Genomic DNA, 25000 nt, shown 5'->3' on the forward strand with positions numbered 1-25000 from the left:
GTCATATTCAAATCATCAAATAAACCATAAAGTGAATTTTCAAACAACAAATTGTTTTTAGAAGTTGTGACTATAATTTCTTCATTATACCTGGCATAAGAATAAGAAGGAAATTGCAAATTAAACTTAATATCCAATTGATTTAAATATAAATTGAGTAAAACAGTAGTAAAATACCCGGAGGGAGTAATAAAATCATTTAAAAAGTCTACTTCCTCTCCATAAAGTGTTATAGGCATATATAGGATAGATTTGATTAACTGCATTATATCTGAACTTAACACTATTGGTTCAAGCATAGTCAAAAGACTTTCTTTATTAATTTTAAATAGAGAGTGTAACATGTTAATTTTGTAAAGTCTAGAAACAGGTATCTTTATCGACGATAAAATATGTGCAAAATATGAACTAGGATACTGATTATATCCAAAGGATAAGGAATGAGGAATATTAAGAGATATCAATCTACTATTAAGCAAGTGCCCAAGCGCAGTAATAACAATATGATCTTCCAGAATAGGATATAAACATCCATAAACTGTTGATTTATCTATATTAATATGAATTAAATATGTATTCTTAGGTGCTTTTTCTTTACTAGAAAATACTTTAAGTGGAAATGGAGACAGAGTATACTTACCAGTCTTTACCTTATTTTGAATCAATTTAACATTATCGGGCGATAACCCTACAAATTCTTCGGGCATAAATAAATTTTACCAATATAGAAAGAAAGCCCTTTCTTCTCATAAGATATTTCTAGTTAGTTAGGGCGTTAAGGCTGACGCGCCTTGATGCGTAATTCAACCGTACTAAGGTCATCCAATCTTTAGACGGGATGCTTTTGTATCATTTTTCCTTGTTGGTAAGAAGTTGGCAGAAAAACTTCTGGTCAACCTAACCAAAACAAGAAAGGAAGAGGGGTGGTCCCCGAAGGGCAGAACGATATTAGCACGTGCTTATATCAGTGACGAATTAGATGAAAAGGCAAGTCGGCTTTCACCACATATGTGTGGTACCCGGCCCCACGCAAACGTAGACTCCCATGGCTCGCTTGGAAAAGAGGCTCGTATCCCTCTCTTTCTATTAGCTCCTGTAGCTATAGCTATGGGCATGTAGGATAATCTATGTATCTTAAAAGGATCGTTAGAAGTCTTATCCTCTATCTTTTATCCCCCAACATCGTGTAAGTTTGAAGGCCTCTATTGTTATCTCCGGACGCTAGTTCTTATCCCTTGTTCTCTCTTAACGTCCGGTCTTCCCAATCCTGTCTTTGATCTTTGAGGAAGTCCCCCCGACTTGGATTTAGGGGGTTAACCCTCACTTGCCCAATGGAGTTGGTTTGTTCCAGTTAATAAGCTGACTACCTTCCCTGCCCTGGTAGCTCTTAAAGTGACTTTTCTTTGCCAGCCCTCCATGACTAAAGTGAGTCATGGGATAAGGTTCTCCCTCCCCTCCTAGTAGTTCTGGATCGAGAGATCCAGGGCGCTTTTCCTTCGCTCTATTCCAAAGTCCTGGGCTAAGCTGAGCTTCAAAGTCGGGCTTTCTTCCTAAAGCCAACGGCCTGTTCCAAGTGCTTTCCTTTCCAGCATTCCTTCCTAAAGGAATGCAGACTGGGTGGATTAAGTTGCTCCCTCTTTCCTCAATACCGAGCTAAAATAAAGAATGATGAAACCTGCGACCAGGCATAAATAGAGGCATTCCTCGGGTGATTTCATGCTTCTTCCTGTGGATTCCCTACCCAAAGGTAATGGGTACGGGACATAGGGACTAAAGCCAAGCTATTTAAGAAGCAGCCACATATAGCGTATATAAGAGAACTGCTGCATTTTAGGGTCCCGAAAATTTCATAAAAGAAGAAAGGTCTTTGCGGATCGTACCATAGAAAGCGACTTGAATCACCTAGTAGTTTGTCGAGATTGGGTTGGTGTTCAGTGTGGGCTGTCTCCTCTATCAAAATAGTAAGAGAAAGAGAAGGAAACGGGGAAGAAGCGGGGTAGAGGAATTGGTCAACTCATCAGGCTCATGACCTGAAAACTGCAGGTTCGAATCCTGCCCCCGCCTAATCATCTGAGGCCGTAGTCAGCCTCAATCCTTCTGATTCGTAAGTAACTCAGTGAGTGCTTTCTAAGAAGAAAGAAAATGAAAGAAGAACAACCGCGCAGGTCGTACTATCGACACATAAAACGTGTTTCATGTTTTCACGGTTCAGAATTTCCCTTTTCAGTAGTTTCGTAGTAAGAAGTTTTGGGTTAATTTTGTTTTATTGGATTTCTCTCGATTTCATACTCTTGTTATTTCACATAGGACCATTGGACTTATTAGTCGCTACTATAGGCTCGCAACCTCTCGACTTTGGTTGGACATGCCATTTTGACAATGGTGCTGGCAGTTCCAATCTTCCCGCCTTGATTCCCCCGGAATCGGCGGCAAGTTCCGAAGTGGGTGTGGGTTCACACGAAGGTTCTAGCTCGGGGTGGACCTCTTTCGACCTCGACGTTTTAGCGGAAGAGGAAGATGAGGTTGCCCGCCCCCTTCCAAATCCGATCGACCCGGGGACGGAGGACCGCATTTATAGAGCAGTTGATGCAATCAATACAAACTGCAAAAATGAGGAGGCTAGGATGGTGGAAAGAGCACGTGAAATCTTTCTCGGGAAAGGCGTTTTTCTCGATAAAAATGACGATCAAGATATCGCGCGTGCCATCAACATGGCTCTCTACGATGCCTGGGAAACAGACATCGATAGGCGGCTAGAGCAGTTCCGAAGGATACGACGCTTCTTAGGGACAGGTAACTGTCCCGTTTGGGATGATTTTATTGATTATCTGGTTTCTTTAGGGAATCAGAAATTTAACGACCCGATGTATAAAAAATAGGAATGTTTCTATCTTTTCTTAACCAATATCTATTTAGGATAAGTAGAATATTTTTTCTATTCGAGATGGTCCGCCTCAGGATTCCCAGGATTCGTGATCCTCCTTAATAGACAGGACAGTCGAATTAGCACTTTTTTTTTCAATTGGATGAGATCGGTCGAGTGTTCTCTGGTTTTTGAGTAGAAAACGGTAAATTTCCCCTCATTAGAAAGGGGGGAGGGGTGCCGAGATCCTGGGCAGCGGGGTCTTCCCATCATGATCGACTAAAGGCAAAAGAGATATTGGTTCGAGTCCAATTCATGATTCCAGTTCAGAAGGACTTCATTCAATCGAAGAAAAGAAGGAAGCATTACGAACAGATAGCCCAGACAGGGTGACAAGATGTGACAACCAGAAGGAATCCTTTTCGCTTTCTCCAACAACGAATTCGAAAGTCAGCAAAATATTTAAGGCCTAGGGGAGAAGAGATCTATCTTTCATCCGTCTTCTCGATCACCTTAAGCTGCCTTGATGGAAATCTAACTTCCTTTAAACCAGAACGGCAGAGATTCAACAATTTACCAGGAATTCCGCTCTCATTTTACTGACGAACAATTCCGTCGCGCAAATGGGTTGCCCCTTCCCTAATGAATGAGATAAGAATGATCAGTAACCAGAATGAGTATTCAATTCAATCATAATAAGGGGGCCACCGATGTCGAGGGGGTAGTTAAGGTCAGAGGGTGGAGAATTGTGAGGGCGAGGGCGGCGAAAGGCCTAGCCCAAGGCATTGGCGAGCAAGTAAGCAAATGCCTATGCCAGGGTGCGGAGGCTGGCTGCCAAAACTACGCCAATTTGCTGTCGGAGTAGGCTAAAAAGGCGTACTCATGACAGCTTACAGAATACTTCAGGGCTGGAGTGAAGAGCCACAAAAGTACCAGTCAGAAACTGTAAAAAAAGGACCGAGAACTACATAAATAGGTCTGAGACTCACTTCCTTGAAAAGAGGGAGAAAGAGTTATGTAGGCAGCGACCATTCAAGAAATGTAGTGGTTTTTTCCGACCTTTTAGGGTAAAATGTAAAATACTGAAGAGTAGCTAAATGAAAGGCAGCGAAGGGGATCCCCATACGTGACAGGGGAGGCACGAGCGGGGAATATCATAAACTCGAACAAGACCAGGGTCCACCGACCTAGAAGAAGATATAGATAGAGATGGGTCAACAGATTCAGAGGTAGATTTGTCAAAGGACACAGACACAGGTACATAAGGAATCACATCATCACCTCCTTTTGCCTATGTCTCCCAAGCGGAGCTTCCCAGTCAGTTGGTCAAAAACAACTCAAGGTTCTCTTCCTATGGTGCTTTCAGTCTCATTTGATGCTTATCAAAATCAGCGAGTTCTCGTCCCATACTCAAGTCTGACTTCGATCATCGTCTCCCGTCTGTCCAAATTTGGATGTCACCGGACCTCATACAGCAACTTCTCCCTCACCTTGTCCAAGCTTGATCTTCGCGACCTTAAGCCGAGCAACTCGAGACGAGGCCTTTTTGAGATAGGCCTTAGGCAGCTAGGCCAGCTGTAGCTATATCTGATCCGTTTGTTCCGCTGTGAATGCTATTGTTATCGTATGAAGTGGTTTTCCCGGCTTCCGTACCTTCTTCAACGTCTTCGGCTTTCACTTTCAAGAGAGAGAAGGAACCCGAGGATATCACTCCTAACCCAAAAAAGGAAAGGCAGACTGTCTCCGGGGACTTATGATCCTTCTATTTCAAACATTTTACTTTCTAAAGCCTTAACGTCCTGCTTCAAACTTAGGAAACCGTGCTTACTTTCGTCCGGGGATGGATAGGAAGCTTCTCTTCCGCTCCTACTTCGTAAGGAAGTTGAGTCCCTTCTCCCTTTGCTACTTACTTTGCTAGCTCTTTCTGTGTTTCGGGTATTCTATCATTCATAATCATGTCGATACCATACTTTAGCTATCTTACGTGAAGCTGAATTAGGTGTTCTCGTTGAAATACGTGGGCCTACTACTTGCTTCTGGGAAGATTCAACTCTAGCACGGTCCGTGCGCGCCGTTTTTCTTTTCTACCATTATGAATCAATTGATTTCACTTACGGAACACTTTTTCAATCTAAGTTTGCATCTCATCACCATTTCCATCTCGATCTTAGCCGATCTCAGGCTCTCCGGCCTCATTTCGAGGCACTATAGGAGAGCTCATTGGGCCTGTCGCTTTCTCAATCATAGAACACTGAGATGCGATTCTTTTTTATTATTATTATTATTTAATTATGCTTGTTCTCATTCCTACTTGTTGCTTCATCTTTCCTTAAGGCGAATGACCAATTGGGATGGAGAGCGGCTATGATGAACTAGAGAAGGGGAGGACCCGAACCTAGCGATCTCTGCTCGTACGTAGACAAAAGGAAGTATGGGGGATCCCTAAACACCAATGAGCATTCCATTCTCCTTCTTTTCTTAAATTAAAGCATCACTTCAGCGGTAATTTTACCCTACCTTCTACTCCGTACTATGAGATAGAGGAAGGCAACCTTTTGAATTGCAAAGCTCTATCCCCCCAACCTTACGTCTATCTCTATATACAAATATAGAAACGAAACCTCTCCTTCCAAAGCCAGGAGTGAGGTGGAAGAAGGGGGTCTTGGCATCAGGCGTATGGAAGAAAGAAGCAAAGCTTGCATGATGAGATGAAGCTCGCGTGGTGCTGTCTAACTAGCAATTATCCTTGGGCTGCCATGTGCCAAAATCGATACTTGAAGGCCTTGCATTGAATTGGACTTGGTCTACTAATCATCCATCCAGCTCGTATCTATGAAAGGGTAATGATAAATACTAATGTCAAAGGCCTCTCCCTTATTCATCTATAGGGGGGGAAACGGTTTGAGTATGGAATTCTTGAATAAAAACTTGGTGGTGGAAATTTGTTAAATTGATTCGAGTATAGTGAGATCTCTCCCCCACGGGGGTATCCAACATTATTGAGCAGCCTCATCAAGTCCCTCAGGAGCCTCTTTCCTAATCTTGTGCAAAAAATTCGGAACTATGCCTAGCTCCTATACGCCTGATGAAAGGCTATGGTAGCCTTCCCAGGACTAAGACTTTTTACCCCGGTTAAAGGCCTGTGACTCTGATTCCTCGGTCTCGGACAGAAGAACCCAATTACTTTCTTTGTAAGACTGGTTACGGTTACGGTAACCCACGTTCCGTACGCCCCTAATCTCAAGAGCTCAATTCGTTTGCCAGGTAATAAGGACTCTCTTCTCTGGATGTCAAATCAGTTGCGAAGGACTGCTGTCGGATTGAAAAGAACAGAGAACTTATTTCCCAGCTACAGATTTGGAAAAGGCGACAGAAAGCAGGCATCCACTTGTCTGATGCAGTATTATGCTGTACAAGACCCAGGCTTGCCGCAGAAGTTTTCTGTTCCCGTTTTCCTTACCAGGAAGGGTCTGCCTAGGATCATTCCTCCTTTTCATCTAAAATGGATAAGCACGAGGGAGGAGAGGGCAGATATGCTAGTGAAGTTTTACTTATCGGTATTCTCTTTAGCTAAGGTTATTTGCCATAGGTAACTGGGTTCACCAAAGGCTGTTAGGCCCCCTTCATAAGTGGTTGATGGATGTTCTCCGTCAATTACCTATGGATGGCACATTTAACCAAACAGCGCCTCTGAAGCGCCTAGTTGGCTCCCAAACGGTGTACTCCGTGGATCAAGTCGAGGCTAGTTCCATGGTTGTAAGGTATTCGGGTAAAGTGACCTTACGGGACGTAGCTACACTTCAACACGAACCAGGGTTCAACCTAAGAGAGCTAGTCCTCACCCGACTTATAGACAAGATATTGAAGGCTGGCTATTCGTGACCGCACAAAACCTCATTTCCGTTTGGAATACAGGAGGATTCCTATGGGGAGAAGAGGTGGCAGGTTTTTCCTTAGAGTTCAGTACCGTGGGAATGTGATTAGGAGTCACATTTAGTTAGATTGGGTAACTTTATCTATATAAGCCACCTTTCCCATTTCGTCAGCCAACAAGAATCCCCCTTGGTCATAACAAGGGAACTAGCACTAAGCGACTAACAGCGGAGGAAAGACCCGCATAGAAGATAGGCGTATACCTATGTACATAGCATCTGGTAAGGACGTTATGTACCACAACTATCATACTTCACGAATTCCCTAAGAGAAGGTTCAAAGTCTTCTTTATGTTACACGTAGCAACTCTTCTTGTTCAATCCTTGAATCGGAACGACGAGAGAGTGACTAAGCCGAAAAGGCCAATAGCATTTTCTCTAGCAAGTGTATTCAAAATACCACTATATGAGAATGAGATAAAGCCTCCGCTTTTTTCGCCGTTTGTTTACACCTTCCTTTTGAACTCAGCTTTCACGTCTTTAATCCTCGATTGAGCTAGTCACTGGCGAACGCTTCCAAAAGAGACCTACCTCTACTCTAAACAAGAGCCCCCTTCTTAATCTAGGGGTATCAGACTCGCTTAAAAACGTAGTACGTAAGGTAAGGATCTAGTTCCTTTCCTCAAAACCAGTCATCCGAGTGGGGCCCTGCGACATGTTGACCTGAAAACTGCAGGTTCGAATCCTGCCCCCGCCTAATCATCTGAGGCCGTAGTCAGCCTCAATCCTTCTGATTCGTAAGTAACTCAGTGAGTGCTTTCTAAGAAGAAAGAAAATGAAAGAAGAACAACCGCGCAGGTCGTACTATCGACACATAAAACGTGTTTCATGTTTTCACGGTTCAGAATTTCCCTTTTCAGTAGTTTCGTAGTAAGAAGTTTTGGGTTAATTTTGTTTTATTGGATTTCTCTCGATTTCATACTCTTGTTATTTCACATAGGACCATTGGACTTATTAGTCGCTACTATAGGCTCGCAACCTCTCGACTTTGGTTGGACATGCCATTTTGACAATGGTGCTGGCAGTTCCAATCTTCCCGCCTTGATTCCCCCGGAATCGGCGGCAAGTTCCGAAGTGGGTGTGGGTTCACACGAAGGTTCTAGCTCGGGGTGGACCTCTTTCGACCTCGACGTTTTAGCGGAAGAGGAAGATGAGGTTGCCCGCCCCCTTCCAAATCCGATCGACCCGGGGACGGAGGACCGCATTTATAGAGCAGTTGATGCAATCAATACAAACTGCAAAAATGAGGAGGCTAGGATGGTGGAAAGAGCACGTGAAATCTTTCTCGGGAAAGGCGTTTTTCTCGATAAAAATGACGATCAAGATATCGCGCGTGCCATCAACATGGCTCTCTACGATGCCTGGGAAACAGACATCGATAGGCGGCTAGAGCAGTTCCGAAGGATACGACGCTTCTTAGGGACAGGTAACTGTCCCGTTTGGGATGATTTTATTGATTATCTGGTTTCTTTAGGGAATCAGAAATTTAACGACCCGATGTATAAAAAATAGGAATGTTTCTATCTTTTCTTAACCAATATCTATTTAGGATAAGTAGAATATTTTTTCTATTCGAGATGGTCCGCCTCAGGATTCCCAGGATTCGTGATCCTCCTTAATAGACAGGACAGTCGAATTAGCACTTTTTTTTTCAATTGGATGAGATCGGTCGAGTGTTCTCTGGTTTTTGAGTAGAAAACGGTAAATTTCCCCTCATTAGAAAGGGGGGAGGGGTGCCGAGATCCTGGGCAGCGGGGTCTTCCCATCATGATCGACTAAAGGCAAAAGAGATATTGGTTCGAGTCCAATTCATGATTCCAGTTCAGAAGGACTTCATTCAATCGAAGAAAAGAAGGAAGCATTACGAACAGATAGCCCAGACAGGGTGACAAGATGTGACAACCAGAAGGAATCCTTTTCGCTTTCTCCAACAACGAATTCGAAAGTCAGCAAAATATTTAAGGCCTAGGGGAGAAGAGATCTATCTTTCATCCGTCTTCTCGATCACCTTAAGCTGCCTTGATGGAAATCTAACTTCCTTTAAACCAGAACGGCAGAGATTCAACAATTTACCAGGAATTCCGCTCTCATTTTACTGACGAACAATTCCGTCGCGCAAATGGGTTGCCCCTTCCCTAATGAATGAGATAAGAATGATCAGTAACCAGAATGAGTATTCAATTCAATCATAATAAGGGGGCCACCGATGTCGAGGGGGTAGTTAAGGTCAGAGGGTGGAGAATTGTGAGGGCGAGGGCGGCGAAAGGCCTAGCCCAAGGCATTGGCGAGCAAGTAAGCAAATGCCTATGCCAGGGTGCGGAGGCTGGCTGCCAAAACTACGCCAATTTGCTGTCGGAGTAGGCTAAAAAGGCGTACTCATGACAGCTTACAGAATACTTCAGGGCTGGAGTGAAGAGCCACAAAAGTACCAGTCAGAAACTGTAAAAAAAGGACCGAGAACTACATAAATAGGTCTGAGACTCACTTCCTTGAAAAGAGGGAGAAAGAGTTATGTAGGCAGCGACCATTCAAGAAATGTAGTGGTTTTTTCCGACCTTTTAGGGTAAAATGTAAAATACTGAAGAGTAGCTAAATGAAAGGCAGCGAAGGGGATCCCCATACGTGACAGGGGAGGCACGAGCGGGGAATATCATAAACTCGAACAAGACCAGGGTCCACCGACCTAGAAGAAGATATAGATAGAGATGGGTCAACAGATTCAGAGGTAGATTTGTCAAAGGACACAGACACAGGTACATAAGGAATCACATCATCACCTCCTTTTGCCTATGTCTCCCAAGCGGAGCTTCCCAGTCAGTTGGTCAAAAACAACTCAAGGTTCTCTTCCTATGGTGCTTTCAGTCTCATTTGATGCTTATCAAAATCAGCGAGTTCTCGTCCCATACTCAAGTCTGACTTCGATCATCGTCTCCCGTCTGTCCAAATTTGGATGTCACCGGACCTCATACAGCAACTTCTCCCTCACCTTGTCCAAGCTTGATCTTCGCGACCTTAAGCCGAGCAACTCGAGACGAGGCCTTTTTGAGATAGGCCTTAGGCAGCTAGGCCAGCTGTAGCTATATCTGATCCGTTTGTTCCGCTGTGAATGCTATTGTTATCGTATGAAGTGGTTTTCCCGGCTTCCGTACCTTCTTCAACGTCTTCGGCTTTCACTTTCAAGAGAGAGAAGGAACCCGAGGATATCACTCCTAACCCAAAAAAGGAAAGGCAGACTGTCTCCGGGGACTTATGATCCTTCTATTTCAAACATTTTACTTTCTAAAGCCTTAACGTCCTGCTTCAAACTTAGGAAACCGTGCTTACTTTCGTCCGGGGATGGATAGGAAGCTTCTCTTCCGCTCCTACTTCGTAAGGAAGTTGAGTCCCTTCTCCCTTTGCTACTTACTTTGCTAGCTCTTTCTGTGTTTCGGGTATTCTATCATTCATAATCATGTCGATACCATACTTTAGCTATCTTACGTGAAGCTGAATTAGGTGTTCTCGTTGAAATACGTGGGCCTACTACTTGCTTCTGGGAAGATTCAACTCTAGCACGGTCCGTGCGCGCCGTTTTTCTTTTCTACCATTATGAATCAATTGATTTCACTTACGGAACACTTTTTCAATCTAAGTTTGCATCTCATCACCATTTCCATCTCGATCTTAGCCGATCTCAGGCTCTCCGGCCTCATTTCGAGGCACTATAGGAGAGCTCATTGGGCCTGTCGCTTTCTCAATCATAGAACACTGAGATGCGATTCTTTTTTATTATTATTATTATTTAATTATGCTTGTTCTCATTCCTACTTGTTGCTTCATCTTTCCTTAAGGCGAATGACCAATTGGGATGGAGAGCGGCTATGATGAACTAGAGAAGGGGAGGACCCGAACCTAGCGATCTCTGCTCGTACGTAGACAAAAGGAAGTATGGGGGATCCCTAAACACCAATGAGCATTCCATTCTCCTTCTTTTCTTAAATTAAAGCATCACTTCAGCGGTAATTTTACCCTACCTTCTACTCCGTACTATGAGATAGAGGAAGGCAACCTTTTGAATTGCAAAGCTCTATCCCCCCAACCTTACGTCTATCTCTATATACAAATATAGAAACGAAACCTCTCCTTCCAAAGCCAGGAGTGAGGTGGAAGAAGGGGGTCTTGGCATCAGGCGTATGGAAGAAAGAAGCAAAGCTTGCATGATGAGATGAAGCTCGCGTGGTGCTGTCTAACTAGCAATTATCCTTGGGCTGCCATGTGCCAAAATCGATACTTGAAGGCCTTGCATTGAATTGGACTTGGTCTACTAATCATCCATCCAGCTCGTATCTATGAAAGGGTAATGATAAATACTAATGTCAAAGGCCTCTCCCTTATTCATCTATAGGGGGGGAAACGGTTTGAGTATGGAATTCTTGAATAAAAACTTGGTGGTGGAAATTTGTTAAATTGATTCGAGTATAGTGAGATCTCTCCCCCACGGGGGTATCCAACATTATTGAGCAGCCTCATCAAGTCCCTCAGGAGCCTCTTTCCTAATCTTGTGCAAAAAATTCGGAACTATGCCTAGCTCCTATACGCCTGATGAAAGGCTATGGTAGCCTTCCCAGGACTAAGACTTTTTACCCCGGTTAAAGGCCTGTGACTCTGATTCCTCGGTCTCGGACAGAAGAACCCAATTACTTTCTTTGTAAGACTGGTTACGGTTACGGTAACCCACGTTCCGTACGCCCCTAATCTCAAGAGCTCAATTCGTTTGCCAGGTAATAAGGACTCTCTTCTCTGGATGTCAAATCAGTTGCGAAGGACTGCTGTCGGATTGAAAAGAACAGAGAACTTATTTCCCAGCTACAGATTTGGAAAAGGCGACAGAAAGCAGGCATCCACTTGTCTGATGCAGTATTATGCTGTACAAGACCCAGGCTTGCCGCAGAAGTTTTCTGTTCCCGTTTTCCTTACCAGGAAGGGTCTGCCTAGGATCATTCCTCCTTTTCATCTAAAATGGATAAGCACGAGGGAGGAGAGGGCAGATATGCTAGTGAAGTTTTACTTATCGGTATTCTCTTTAGCTAAGGTTATTTGCCATAGGTAACTGGGTTCACCAAAGGCTGTTAGGCCCCCTTCATAAGTGGTTGATGGATGTTCTCCGTCAATTACCTATGGATGGCACATTTAACCAAACAGCGCCTCTGAAGCGCCTAGTTGGCTCCCAAACGGTGTACTCCGTGGATCAAGTCGAGGCTAGTTCCATGAGGACGTAGCTACACTTCAACACGAACCAGGGTTCAACCTAAGAGAGCTAGTCCTCACCCGACTTATAGACAAGATATTGAAGGCTGGCTATTCGTGACCGCACAAAACCTCATTTCCGTTTGGAATACAGGAGGATTCCTATGGGGAGAAGAGGTGGCAGGTTTTTCCTTAGAGTTCAGTACCGTGGGAATGTGATTAGGAGTCACATTTAGTTAGATTGGGTAACTTTATCTATATAAGCCACCTTTCCCATTTCGTCAGCCAACAAGAATCCCCCTTGGTCATAACAAGGGAACTAGCACTAAGCGACTAACAGCGGAGGAAAGACCCGCATAGAAGATAGGCGTATACCTATGTACATAGCATCTGGTAAGGACGTTATGTACCACAACTATCATACTTCACGAATTCCCTAAGAGAAGGTTCAAAGTCTTCTTTATGTTACACGTAGCAACTCTTCTTGTTCAATCCTTGAATCGGAACGACGAGAGAGTGACTAAGCCGAAAAGGCCAATAGCATTTTCTCTAGCAAGTGTATTCAAAATACCACTATATGAGAATGAGATAAAGCCTCCGCTTTTTTCGCCGTTTGTTTACACCTTCCTTTTGAACTCAGCTTTCACGTCTTTAATCCTCGATTGAGCTAGTCACTGGCGAACGCTTCCAAAAGAGACCTACCTCTACTCTAAACAAGAGCCCCCTTCTTAATCTAGGGGTATCAGACTCGCTTAAAAACGTAGTACGTAAGGTAAGGATCTAGTTCCTTTCCTCAAAACCAGTCATCCGAGTGGGGCCCTGCGACATGTGCCATATTTAGGTTGCTTGCGACTGAGACTTTTAGGGATTATTTCCATCTTCCCTTAATTAAGGGATTTAGATAACATCCGGTCGGGAAAGAGCCACTACTTGGTTCCATAATGAATTGAAGGAAAATTATATCCCTCTTCGACATCAGATTCTTATCCTCTTTTCCGGGGGAAATGATGTTTTATTCTCTACGGCCCAAGGAAAGAAGTGGTCTGCTTTATTGAATCTTATTTCAGCAAGGGGTGTCGCTTTCGTTTTCAATAAGGACGTTTAGTAGGGCCCTTAGAACCATAAACATTTGCGAGTCGCCTTTTTACATGAAAGGTGGGTAGGGGATCTTAATACTGCCAAAGAGCTCGAGTAGATTCATGAATGTCCTGGAATTTCAGTATGGGCTTAACAGGTCGAGAGAGTCTTATGCCGCGCAATCTCTTGCCGAATCTATTTAGACTATGTTAAATCCATAACCCGAGAACACACATTTGCGAATCCGGCCCTCTTTCGTTCGTCGTGATTGCTTTGATTGCTCTGAAAACACCCCCTCTCACTCAGGGGTAGCGATCAGATCTTCCTGCTTCAGCGGTTACGAATGGCGATTCTTACCACAAAATTAGACATTCCACTTTGAATGCTGTTTTCTTTCGCTTTGTTTTGGCTTCCATCCCTGAGCTTTAGCCCTTGCTTTCTTACGAAGAAGAGGCTTTCTCAGATCATATGGGGGAATAAGACTCAACAACCGGTCGTTCAAGTTCAAGAAGCAAACCTAGAAAAAGGGAAAAGTAAAAGACTTGGAGAAAGAAAGAAACTTGGAATTTTGGCATAGAAGAAGAATTCATCCATATAAGAAACAAAAAAAATGATTTCGTGGGGGTGGCGCTGGAGTCAGATCAATCCGACGCGGGATCTATAGGCTCCGTCCAGTTTAGGATCCCCTTCTTTCTATTATTTCTTATAGCAGCATTGGGAAAAAAAGAGACAAAACGTCGAATGTTTTTCCTATTTATGTATTTTGAAAGTCTATACTTAACACACCGACTCAATTGGAAGCTGAATCCTCACAGGGTTCGAAAGTGAAGGTTTCAATCATATTTCTAACACTGAAAAAGGCATAACATTGATTTACACTCGATAACTTAAATAAAAATGGGAAAATTCTTCATTTAATGATTCACCTACGCGTGATACTGATCTTAGCATACCAAGGGGCTGACCTGAACTAATGTCCTATACGAGACGAAGGCTAGGGATGAAATGGCAAGTGCCGCATCTCCTTCCCCTCTCTTTTAGATGAATGGGATGATTCATATCTATCTCTATCTTCAGACTTGGGCAAAACGAAACTTCTATGCGATGAAACAAAGGAAGAACATTCATTCCCTAAAGAAAAAGAAACCCATTACCAAGCCAAAAGAAAATGAAAATTTCACAACCGAGATCGCAAGCATGGATCAAAGACGGAATTTCCTCAAAAAGAAGCGCTATCGATACAAAATGCTATAACGATTCACTAATGGAAGTCTTTCGATGATCCAGCTACTCAGACTGGACTCCTTTACTAAGTGGGTAGGAATGAAAGATCGAGTAAGTTATTCACAGAGCTACCACTACTTGAGCTTACACCCGGACTCTTACTGTAGTCTCATTTCCAGTATCCTATAAAAGATAAATACAAGTCCGTTTTTATATTCCTTATAGCACGGGTATAGATTACCTCACGGGATGAACTTATTAAGTTATATTAATACCAGAATCGGCAAGTCATTACCATTCAAGTCTCAAGCTTCCGGCAACCACTTATCCCAAGGTAGGTGGGAAATTCATTCCGGATGGAGCAAGAATATTCCATTTCTATTTTCTATTTTTAGGCTTCGGCGTATGTAGATTCGGCAAATTTTCCACATCTCGGATCCTGGGTTCACACTCTAGGAGTCCTTTTCTTCGGGAAGTGACGGATCAATCTTTCATTGAAGAGAGGAATTGGCACATTAGAATCAAAGATGAGCCGGCTTCCTTATTATTTTATCACTGGCATTGTAAATGACTGGAAATGGCAGGGCAAAGACGAGTAGGAGCGAAAGAAGCTAACTCGAATGATTACGCGCATTAGCTATCAAGCCAAGAAGCAAGCCAAGCAAGGTATGAAATCGCTCGACGGGACTGGACTGACGGCGAGGAATTGAAGACGCTGAGTGTTCAACTAAGGGTAAGGTTAGTTGATCTCGACTGCTAAGGGTTTCAACCGATACCACTAAATACTAGTAGCCCAGGCAGCGAAAGCCATCTCATGAACATAAGAGGATTAAGGTTCGCATGTGGCTTGACCCTTGAACGAGGCAAATTATTGCGTTGTCATCATAACCCCCGTATTTGAATTAGTGAATATGGGCGAAACGGTAGAATAAATGGCTTCTGTTCGACCAGGTCAGACTCTTCCGCTGAAAAGACTTCTAACTGCGAGAGTGCCTTAGATCAGGAAAAAAAAAAAGAAATTCCCTGGAAGCTCTCAAAGATTGAAGAAGAAAGAGAGCAGCTAGCTGTTGAAATTCGGTACTTACAAGCCAAAGATGCAGAGTTCCTCAAACAACAGGATTCACTGGTAGCTGAATTAAAAAAGGCTAACGAAGGGATATCAAGAAAGCTTGCAGAACTGGAAGAACGAAGCCCCGAAACTCTACTTTGAATACCCACAGATCCGCTGGAAGTAGACACCCGAAGATGCCAACGGGCAATGCGAGCACGAATATTACTGGCGCAGGAACTTTTTTTAAAGAATATGCTCTTAGATAGAATACGCTGTTATGATACCCGAGCCAGGATCAAACCCTTCTTTTTCCACTAATTGGTATTACATAGAAGACCCTGGTAAACCGGGCATGAGTAGCGACTCAAACAAGACTGGCATGCTTTAAGCAAAATGGAATGATTCTCTGGTCTTTGACTGCATCCTTTCCATTACCAGAAAAGGGTCCTTATGAGATAGACCTACCGGAGTCAGTTAAGTAATATAAAAGCAATTCTTCTGAACAGTTGAACAGAATTCACAGCAGATCTGCGACAAAGGTTAAGTTCCTCACTTTCTTCGCATGCGGAGAATCCGTTTTTACAGCTGATTCTGTCAGACCTTATTCTGTAACAGCTCCTGAATGCTTTACCTCCTCGCTCCCTATCGGCTAAAGCATAAAGGAGCGATCCCTGCCATCCATATTGCGATGGCTCTGGCTAACAATCTTAATCGCCTTCTCCTGCTCATCCACGGCCCTATCCTCTCGTATTCCCCCGTCTCTTACTCGCTCCTACTCCTATTCCCTACATATACTTACTCTTTGATTGCTGACTGGCTATTGCTAAGAAGAGAAGGCCATGAGCTAAAGTAGGTTCTAGTCTCTAGCTTCGTAACTTCGCTCCCTTCATCCACTGATTCACTCCTCTCTTGCTCAACTAGAAGATCCAGGGTCTAAAAGGTACAAGAGGTTATGAAATAGAATACGCTTGCTTTCGATGGCGATTCCTACGACTACTTATTTCTATTTATATATTTCGATTTCTTTTTCTGGTGTTGCTTGTGCCTGTTGCTGCTCCTGGTCTTCCATTGACTTCCGCCGAACGCCGAATACGAAAGGTAAAAAGCAAGTCAATCTATTAGCCATCTCCCTTCGGCTCCTCTTTAGATCGTGGACTCGGGCTTATTTATTAAGGGAAGCACTTCGTTCCACTCGTTCTAGACATACTCTAAACTCCTAACAAGAGAAAGAAGGAAAACAAGGAGTAAACAAGAGCTACAACAACTAGAGTGTCAAGGCCAGGAGGAGGCAAGGGAAGTTTCTTTTGGGAAGCAAGCCCCTCAACTTATCCGCTTATCGGAAAGAGCAGGGACCTACTACCTACAGGCAGAGACAGGACAGCAAACTTATGGGCACCGGATTGTAAGTCATATCTATTCTTTGCTCGTGAAGTCTACGAAGCGAGCCTTCAGTGGGGAGATAGCGACCTCTTCAACTCCACTACTACTACCTGTACTCAATCAAGTACAACTAACAAAAAAAAGACACTCTTAATACAAGAAAGGAGGTATTTTTCTTTTTGGAAGCGAAGCGACCTAGTCGAGCTATTGTCAAGTTAAGCAGTTCCTCTTGTCGAGCTAGACTCTACTCGCGCTATAGTCGAGGAAAGCTCGCGCGTTATTCGTGTTAAGCTGTCGAGTTAACTAGACTCGAGGGACTAATCCTTTAGGCAACTCCTCCTCCCCTACTGATTTAAGGTAAGAGGACACTTACTTAGTTCAGTGCAACAACAAAAGAAAGGACCCTTACCCCTCTATATCCCTTTTTGGGGGGGAAGATCAAACTCTTTAACTCAATCTACTACTACTGTTCTCACTCATTGACATAAGTAAAAGCTACCTGTTCCTTACTCAAAGAACTCGTACCGGTACTCTTGAGTTCACAACCCTAAAAACCTTAGATTGGAGTAGAAGCTCGCTCCTACTAATTACGTAGAACCATGAACCATCGATCGAGTGAGTTCGAGGTGGTTCATGCTTTCTATATAACTCGCTGTACGCTAAGGCAAAGGTTGTAACCATGCGTCATGCGTGCCGTAAGCGGGCTCTGGTGGGGGAACCCGTAGGAAGGGGGGACGACCCGCCGAATTCACATCAGAAATCGCCAGAACACAAACGAAATCTTGAATTGCGTATAGAAACAAAACGAACCACTTCTATTCTCGGAGCCCCCTGCTCAAACAAAAAGCGGTATATGAAGAATGGCTTTTTGGTCCCTTTCGTCCAGTGGTTAGGACATCGTCTTTTCATGTCGAAGACACGGGTTCGATTCCCGTAAGGGATGGCTACTCTTTCCCAAGCAAGACGAGATCACCACTTCTCTCAGTAATGGACTTCCTTCCTTAGCCTTAGATGTCCTATCATAGATTATCGAACCTCCGAAAGACAGAATCCCCATGCATGCGTTCTTTCTCAGCCATACATCTCTTTTTTTTTCTTTTGGCCGTTTTTGTTAGGCATTGAACCCCACCTTAGGTGCTGAGTGGTGTCCTCCCCTCCCTAATACCTAAAAAAAAAAGTTCCGTCTATGGAGCCTAAAGCTTAAACCATGGCAGTAAGCAGTAAGTTGGCCTAGTCTCTTGCCCAGCCTTCGCCTTCTTCAGTGGCCAAGTTGAAGCGTTCAACGGTTCTTCGGCCTACCACCTTTCTTTTTCAAGGTTGAGCTTGTTCAATTGAAGCTAATGCTATGCTGCCCTTCCCTTGTTCAAGAGAAGGCGAGGACTTTCTTTTAGCTACCGGCCCAAACAAAAGAGATTAGCCTCTTGATCGATCGATTGATTGGATTGCAGTACGAAGGGCTTTAATTTAAGAAGGAGGCATTGGAGAGAAGTAGGCATGGTGGCCAACCAAGGCAGTGAAATCGAGACAATCAATCGGGAGAGGTTTTAGTTAGGAGTCCGGGTTCCTTCCTATAAGTAGAAGGAAGGGAGCAAAGGAAGTTCTCTTTTCCCTTAGTCTTGGGTTCAGTGAATAGGGAAATTGGGTTAGTCTTATTCCCTAGCTGAGTGAATAGGCCGATATTTCGTATAGTGATAACGCTTTCTCTTTCTTATAGGGGTCCATTTTATCTGACTTGACTCAGCGGTTAGAGTATCGCTTTCATACGGCGAGAGTCATTGGTTCCAATCCAATAGTAGGTAAGGCCGAAAGCCCTGCGCCAGCATGACAGCAAGCACGGACTGGCGGAGTCAACTGAATGACCAAAGCATCGGTTGCTTCCACTTGTGGCCTTCTTCGACCGCCTTGACACCCTCATCTCAGGGAAACCCCTCTCCTCTCTTCTTCTCTTCATGTATGCGGGCTGCCTGCCCCGTCCCGAATAGACGAACAGGAACAAGCTACTCTTGTTATCGCCTGCTTCCGCTACACTGGACGAGTTAGACTCCCGGGGAATAGAGGTGAGGATCAGGTTTGATAGCTCCCAAGGTTCCAGTCAAAAAGCTTTTTTACGATTATGTTAGACTCAGTCCTTCGCCTAGCTAGCTACAGCTCCATCGGGAAAGTCAGCAACCGGCTCTACCATTGTCTTCGACTCTGGGCTTATAGCTGGCTTCGATGCTGTTCTAGCTGGCCCGGCACGAAAGTGTAGCTACTTAGCTTCTATTTCCTATTACTATTAATAGTAGCCTAAGTCTTTGACTTAGGGAGAATTATTTGTTAATCTTTCTTAGGTTGATTATCTTGGTCTCACGAGTAAAAAGTCCCAGCGAAGCGGCCTGTAGCTAAGTCAGCTCAAAGTCATTACAAGGCAGGATGGACGTTTGTTTTTCTGATGTTCGCTTAACGCGAAAGAAGCTCTTTACCGGTCAACTTCTCATAGAAATTCCTGGTGAAGAAGCGAAAGCTGCTCCTTTTCTTCTTACCCGCTACGATGCACTGGTGAACCCATTACTATCAAATCTGTTGACAAATCACGATGGACCAGAAGAATCGGGTTTAGGACGCGAACTGACACCAGATTCCCCGGCTACAGATTGTGAAAAGGATTAGCCTTAAGCTATCGCTCCTCTTTATCTGCATAAAGGAATTTCTTGAAAGCTCACTCCCAACTTGAATTGGATCTTTGACTGGTGTGCCTGAAAATGTGATGGATAAATGGGCTTTTGAAACTCGATTTGTCGCAACAAAACAAGAGGTATTGTCTCCGCTTTTTCACCATGGCAGTAAGCAGTAAGTTGGCCTAGTCTCTTGCCCAGCCTTCGCCTTCTTCAGTGGCCAAGTTGAAGCGTTCAACGGTTCTTCGGCCTACCACCTTTCTTTTTCAAGGTTGAGCTTGTTCAATTGAAGCTAATGCTATGCTGCCCTTCCCTTGTTCAAGAGAAGGCGAGCTCTTTTGACTCGGGCTCCTATGGCAGACGCTAAACCTTATTCAACGAAAATGTGCACATGAAACTTAACACACAGATGCAAAGTGGAGACTATTGCTCCGAAAGAATTTAATGCTGGTCTACCTAATATAATATTGTATGGGCTTGTGCAGTTTACTACGACGTACTGTATATCGATTATTTTTGATCGGGGATGTTCCCCCAGCATGGTCTTTAACCACACACTTCCCATTACCGACACCCTTTCTCCCGAGAATCCTATGAGGTCTCCGGAGTAAGGTTGTATGATTTTATCAAACAGGTTCATTTTCTGGAATGTTGAGTAAAACAAAACATCGGCACTACTACCTGGGTCTAGCAAGACCTTTCTTACCAACAGGTCTCCGACCTGTACTGAGATAACAACGGGATCGTCGAGGTTTGGGCTTGCTGATGTGCAATCTGAGGATGTAAAAGTAATCTCTCCTCTCGGCGTATCTTTCTGGGGGAAGAAGGTCGCTCCTTCGATTGCTAGCATTTCTCGGTAACTCCGCTTCCGGGCCGAGCTTGTAGTACCTCCACTGGCGAAGCCACCTGAGATGCAATTTATGACTCCTCGTGGCTGGCTTGGGTTTGCCCAGTGTCTTTTGTCATTTTCCTCTGTCCCTTGACCAGTTGTTCCCAGTACCTTGTTTTCTCCTCTGCCCCTTCTTCCATCAATGTATTTGTCTAATAGTCCTTGCCTTGCCAATCGTTCCAGTAGGTCTTTTGCCGCAACACAGTCGTCTGTCGTATGGCCGAACTTTTGATGGAAGGCACAATGTTTTGTTTTGTCAACAAACCTTTGATCTTGATAATTACCGGCCCTGATTGGAGGTTTTATTATCTTTGCATGTAGGATTTCTTTTATAATGTCTTCTCTCTTTGTATTGAATCGGGTATAGTTATCAAACTTGGGGGTAAGCTTGAAAGGCTTTTTAAGTTCTTTGTTGCTTGTTGACCTAAGGGCTTTGTCTTCCTCCCTTTTGGTTGGATGCTTGTCCGTCTTCCGGGCTTCCCGAAGTTCTTCAACCTCCATTTGTCCTGCGGCCTTCTCTCTGAATTCGTCCAATGTTTTTGGTTTTGTTACCGCAATTGTTTCTTGGAACTTTCCTGGTCTGAGGCCGCTTTTGAGGGCATGGGGGTGGACTTCTGGACTCAAATCTGGGATTTCCATGGTCGCCTCTGCAAAGCGCGTCATGTAGTCTTTTAAACTCTCATGCTGCCCTTGCTTGATGGTGCTTAGATAATCCGACCCGTGCACATATATTCTTGATGCGGCGAAGTAATCAATGAAGGATCTTGCCCTCCGCTTTTTCAAGTAGGGATCATCTCTCAAGTGTTATGATCCTCCATTGCTGCTCGGTAGTGGCCTAAGGCTCAATGATGGATCTTCTGCCCACTCACATTCTTTTTATCGAATCCTTCTAGGCATATATGACTACTCCTGCTTGCTCTTGGCCTTGGCTGCTTAGAGACATCCCTTTAGTTCGTCTTAGAGAATGGAATTTTGAATTCCATTTTCGTCTTATTGTGGGTCGGTCATCTGTTCAATCTGGAATTCCATCTCTTGTTTGGTTTCTGGTACCGGTTTGAGTTCCTTTGTTCAAATCAATATCTATGTCAGGCTTCCCTTCCCGGTTGTCCTGTCCTGTTCAATCCGTAGTTCTTCTGTATGAGGCAAAGGCGAATCCCTTATACTGTATACGGTCGAGCTGGCTTTGCTGGTACATAAAGCATATCGGCATATTGCTTGTTCAGTGTGGTACACATATCTGTCAATGTCAATCAAATATCAATCAAGTAATAGAATTCATTCCCCCTCTCCTTTCGGGCTGAGGAAAACGTGAAGAATTTTTTATGAGCTTGTAAGGCTCGTCGTTGAAGTGGGGAGCTGGGCAGAAGGAAAAGAGGCTCCTAGCGTGAAGGTAGCTTGCTTTAGTTTTATCCCTTCGGGGGAAGTAGCAACAGCCTTTATCTAATCGACTATTTAACCATCTCACCTGAAAAGCTTTAGTTTTATCCCTTCGGGGGAAGTAGCAACAGCCTTTATCTAATCGACTATTTAACCATCTCACCTGAAAGTCACTCGCTACCTTAAGGCATGCCTTTACTCCAACAGCTAACTCGACGGGACTTTGCTTTGCCGGGGAAGAACTCCGAATGAATACCTTTCGCCTTTGATTGGATGCCCTGATCCAATGGCTTCATGCCCAAGGGGAGCACACTCTTTATGATTTCACTAGCCGTCGTAGAAGGCAAATCCGATCTATGCCCAAACCACCAGGACGAGAGAATCTGTATCTGATCCTTCCTGGGAGTGGGAGGAGACAGAGTCAAATCAATCGACAACAAAAGGAGTCACTCGTGGCACACTGACTCTATTCCAACTTCTCTGCATCAATGCACTCACTACCTTTTAGCCAAGGAAAGCAGTCTTTTCAAGAAGAAAGTCACAGTCACACCGCTACCACTATTCCAACAGCTATTGATTCTCATCCGAGGAGAACGGAACTACCTTTAGAGTAGAGCTAACTGCTGCAGTTACGCCTCCAACAGATGAAATCGCACCGTCGTCTTCCCGCCGTGAACAGGAAAAGAAAAGACCTCTAGCTCCTGGCCCGAAAAAAAGCATTTGAACAAGACCACGGACACCATCACTAAATCATATTGACTATCCGAAAGCCTACCTTATCAAGCTAATCAAATAATCTCTGTCAACAATTGGTTCACATTCATTCCCAGCTAACCGTGAACAGAGTGACTATTGGGCAAGAGGGACGCCTCCTTAGTGGTACTTTCTTTATTCAACAATCATTCCCATGGTCATAGTTCCTTTCGTTAGCTTTAGAAAGGGGATTCCCCCGGCCCGGGATCTACTAGGAATCGCCTTGAGGCCTGGAGCAAGGCTTTTTTCAAATAAGCCTTCCAACTTAGGCCATTTCCGTCTACGGATCCTATTGCCTTGACTCCTACTGCCCTACCGCCAAGACCCACAAGAGCAGCGGATGAGATAGGAGCAGAGTCGTGAAAAGAGCTAAAAGCATTCTCTACATACGAAAGCACCAAGTACATTTGCTTATGAAAGAAGAGCAGCTTATTCTGTAACAGATTTAGGCGGGAAGTAATAGCCATTTTCTCTTGCCTTGAGCCAGTTCCAGTCATGAGATGACTTTTCCCTTACTCTTTTCATTCACCATCTCTCTCTGCCTACCGCTCACCCTGTGGGTCGAGCCTCCTTTTCGCCCTCTACAACTAAGTAAGTTGAGCTCTTTCGGCTCCTAGACCAGCTTATGATCTTCCCAACGACCTTGAATTCCTTATCCGTAAAGCAGTAAACCCAGTTAAAAAGGCAATGGCAATCAAGTAAAGCAGGAAAGTCATCAGGCTAAGAGCCTATTCTTGCAACAGACGCGGCATAATTGCAAAAAGAGTGCCTTCCTTCCCTCACAACCTAGTCTGCTCGTGGTCATGGAAAACCCGTCTTTTTGGCATAACTGCCTCTAGCAGCCCCTTCTCTAAGACCTTGGTCAATAAGAAATTCCCGCTCTTTCATCTCCTTCTTTGAATCTTATTTGTTTAATTAATTGACTTGAGCACAAGGAATGGGCTTCCGCCTGGAAGAATGCATTCCACTAGTTTTTCTTCATTGAAACTGGAGAAGGCACATCCACCGGAGTCAGAGCAGAGGAGAAGGCTAGGCAAAGACCCGCATCGAGCTTCCCCCGGGGCTTAGAGAGAGTTGTCTCTAGGTATTCTCTACCTACCCACCTGTGTCTCCATCTCCGGCCAAGGCCAACCGAACTATTCATCTTTCTTTCCATCCCCACGGCCCCGACCAGCAACTGCAAATGAACACCCGCCTGCATAACCTTTCTCCGTTCTGTAGAAATGGATTGCGAGTTGAAACTTTGCTTGCCCACGAACAGTACTGGCTCTAAAGCAACTTAGATAGACGAATCTTCTCTTATCCTGCGCCTTCCCACTAATCCATAGAAGAGTCCTGCTTGGAGTGAGAACTGCTTGACGGGTGCGCAACTTACTATTCATATTACATAGATCCTAGCCTTGAACACTGATCCCTATTGCTTGAAGTTCGGTCCCTACTGCCGAGATACGGAAACTCGTTGATGCGCTTCCTGCCTATGGAACTACGGGAATTACAGATTCACTCCTCCCGCCTGGACTGCTGAACTTGATTCTATTCAATCAATAGCTACTCCCTTCCCTAGCATCAAGAAAGTCTTAAAGACTTCCGGCACAACGCAGGAATAGGAAGACTTCTACCTAGACCGCGTTCAACCGATTACTTTACTTGATTCCTTATTGGTAGAGGTGTTGACTCTGTGTACATAATTACATTATACCTTGGTTTCTTAGACTGTGGCTTCTCCTTGATTCGGATGGAGCCTTAAATCCCGGTGAGCAGAAGAAGGATTCCATCACCACCCTGCACCCAAAACCAGTACATCAAACTACCCACGGCTAACAACAACCCCCTTCGAAAAGACCTTTGAACTTACAACAACTTCGATTCTTTCTTTTCTTTAGAACTTCGCTTTCTCCTGAACCTGCGGGTGGTGCTGACTTGATCCGAGGTAAGCGTTAGCTTTAGCTTTCGACTTGACCTTCCGTCTAACACTCGGGATATTAGAAGAGAAGTGTCGTGGCTCACAACCTTGACTTTGTTTGAGTAGAATTCTTCTAACCCGAATTCCCTTATAGTATAGTCTCCGGACGGGATTACTTTAGCTTTGCTTCCTTAGGATATCATTCCTTTACCCCGGACCAATGATTTGAACTCGAGTACAAAAGAAAAGCCTATTGAAAATTCTCAGGATGAAAGAAGTTCTCCCTCAAGGGGAGTTATTCTTCTTTCATAAGAAAGCCCCTTTATTAGCCCAGTAAAATTGAGTACCTTCAACCTCCTTGTTTGTCACTTAAAAGGTAAGAATAGGCATACTGTTAGCAAGAAAAGAAGGAGAAATTGTTTTTATAGAAGAAGCAGCTAGTTCATCGGCATCCGTTGTCGTTGAATGAATAAGCGATGTTATTTTATTGCTCTTGTTGGCATGGCAGTTAGTTCGATTCAGCAGTGACGAAAGGATATCGTATTCTAATGATCCCGGCTGCTTAACGAAATGCTCTTTCTAGGTCTTTCGGCATAGAAATAGAGTAGGCTGGGATGACATATATATAGTGAAGTTCGAAAGGGCTTAGAAGCATAGAACTCACTTGACTG

The 25000-nt window shown here is 44.1% G+C and overlaps 1 protein-coding gene, 1 long non-coding RNA gene and 1 other non-coding gene across 3 annotated transcripts; 1 reads left to right on the forward strand and 2 right to left on the reverse strand.

Moving 5' to 3' along the window:
* Positions 1–242: 242 nt before the first annotated feature.
* On the reverse strand, positions 243–12028 carry LOC127744476 (uncharacterized). The gene is made up of 2 exons (XR_008005463.1): positions 8439–12028; positions 243–3009 (listed from the first exon to the last, which is right to left on the reverse strand). It is a non-coding gene; the product is annotated as an uncharacterized LOC127744476 (long non-coding RNA).
* Positions 12029–17624: 5596 nt separating this feature from the next.
* On the forward strand, positions 17625–17696 carry TRNAE-UUC (transfer RNA glutamic acid (anticodon UUC)). The gene has a single exon. It is a non-coding gene; the product is annotated as a tRNA-Glu (tRNA).
* A 2081-nt stretch (positions 17697–19777) lies between these two features.
* Positions 19778–20959, reverse strand: LOC107472258 (uncharacterized). Its single transcript, XM_016091792.2, has one exon. The coding sequence runs from the start codon at positions 20957–20959 to the stop codon at positions 19778–19780; it is 1182 nt and encodes a 393-aa protein (XP_015947278.2).
* Positions 20960–25000: the final 4041 nt, after the last annotated feature.

The sequence above is a fragment of the Arachis duranensis genome, unplaced genomic scaffold (genome assembly GCF_000817695.3).
Source record: "Arachis duranensis cultivar V14167 unplaced genomic scaffold, aradu.V14167.gnm2.J7QH unplaced_Scaffold_36105, whole genome shotgun sequence".
In the NCBI taxonomy this organism is placed as follows: Eukaryota; Viridiplantae; Streptophyta; class Magnoliopsida; order Fabales; family Fabaceae; genus Arachis; species Arachis duranensis.

Bases quoted from the DNA above. Each gene is read 5' to 3' on its own strand.
- LOC107472258 (XM_016091792.2), bottom strand. From the start codon at position 20,959: ATGACGCGCTTTGCAGAGGCGACCATGGAAATCCCAGATTTGAGTCCA.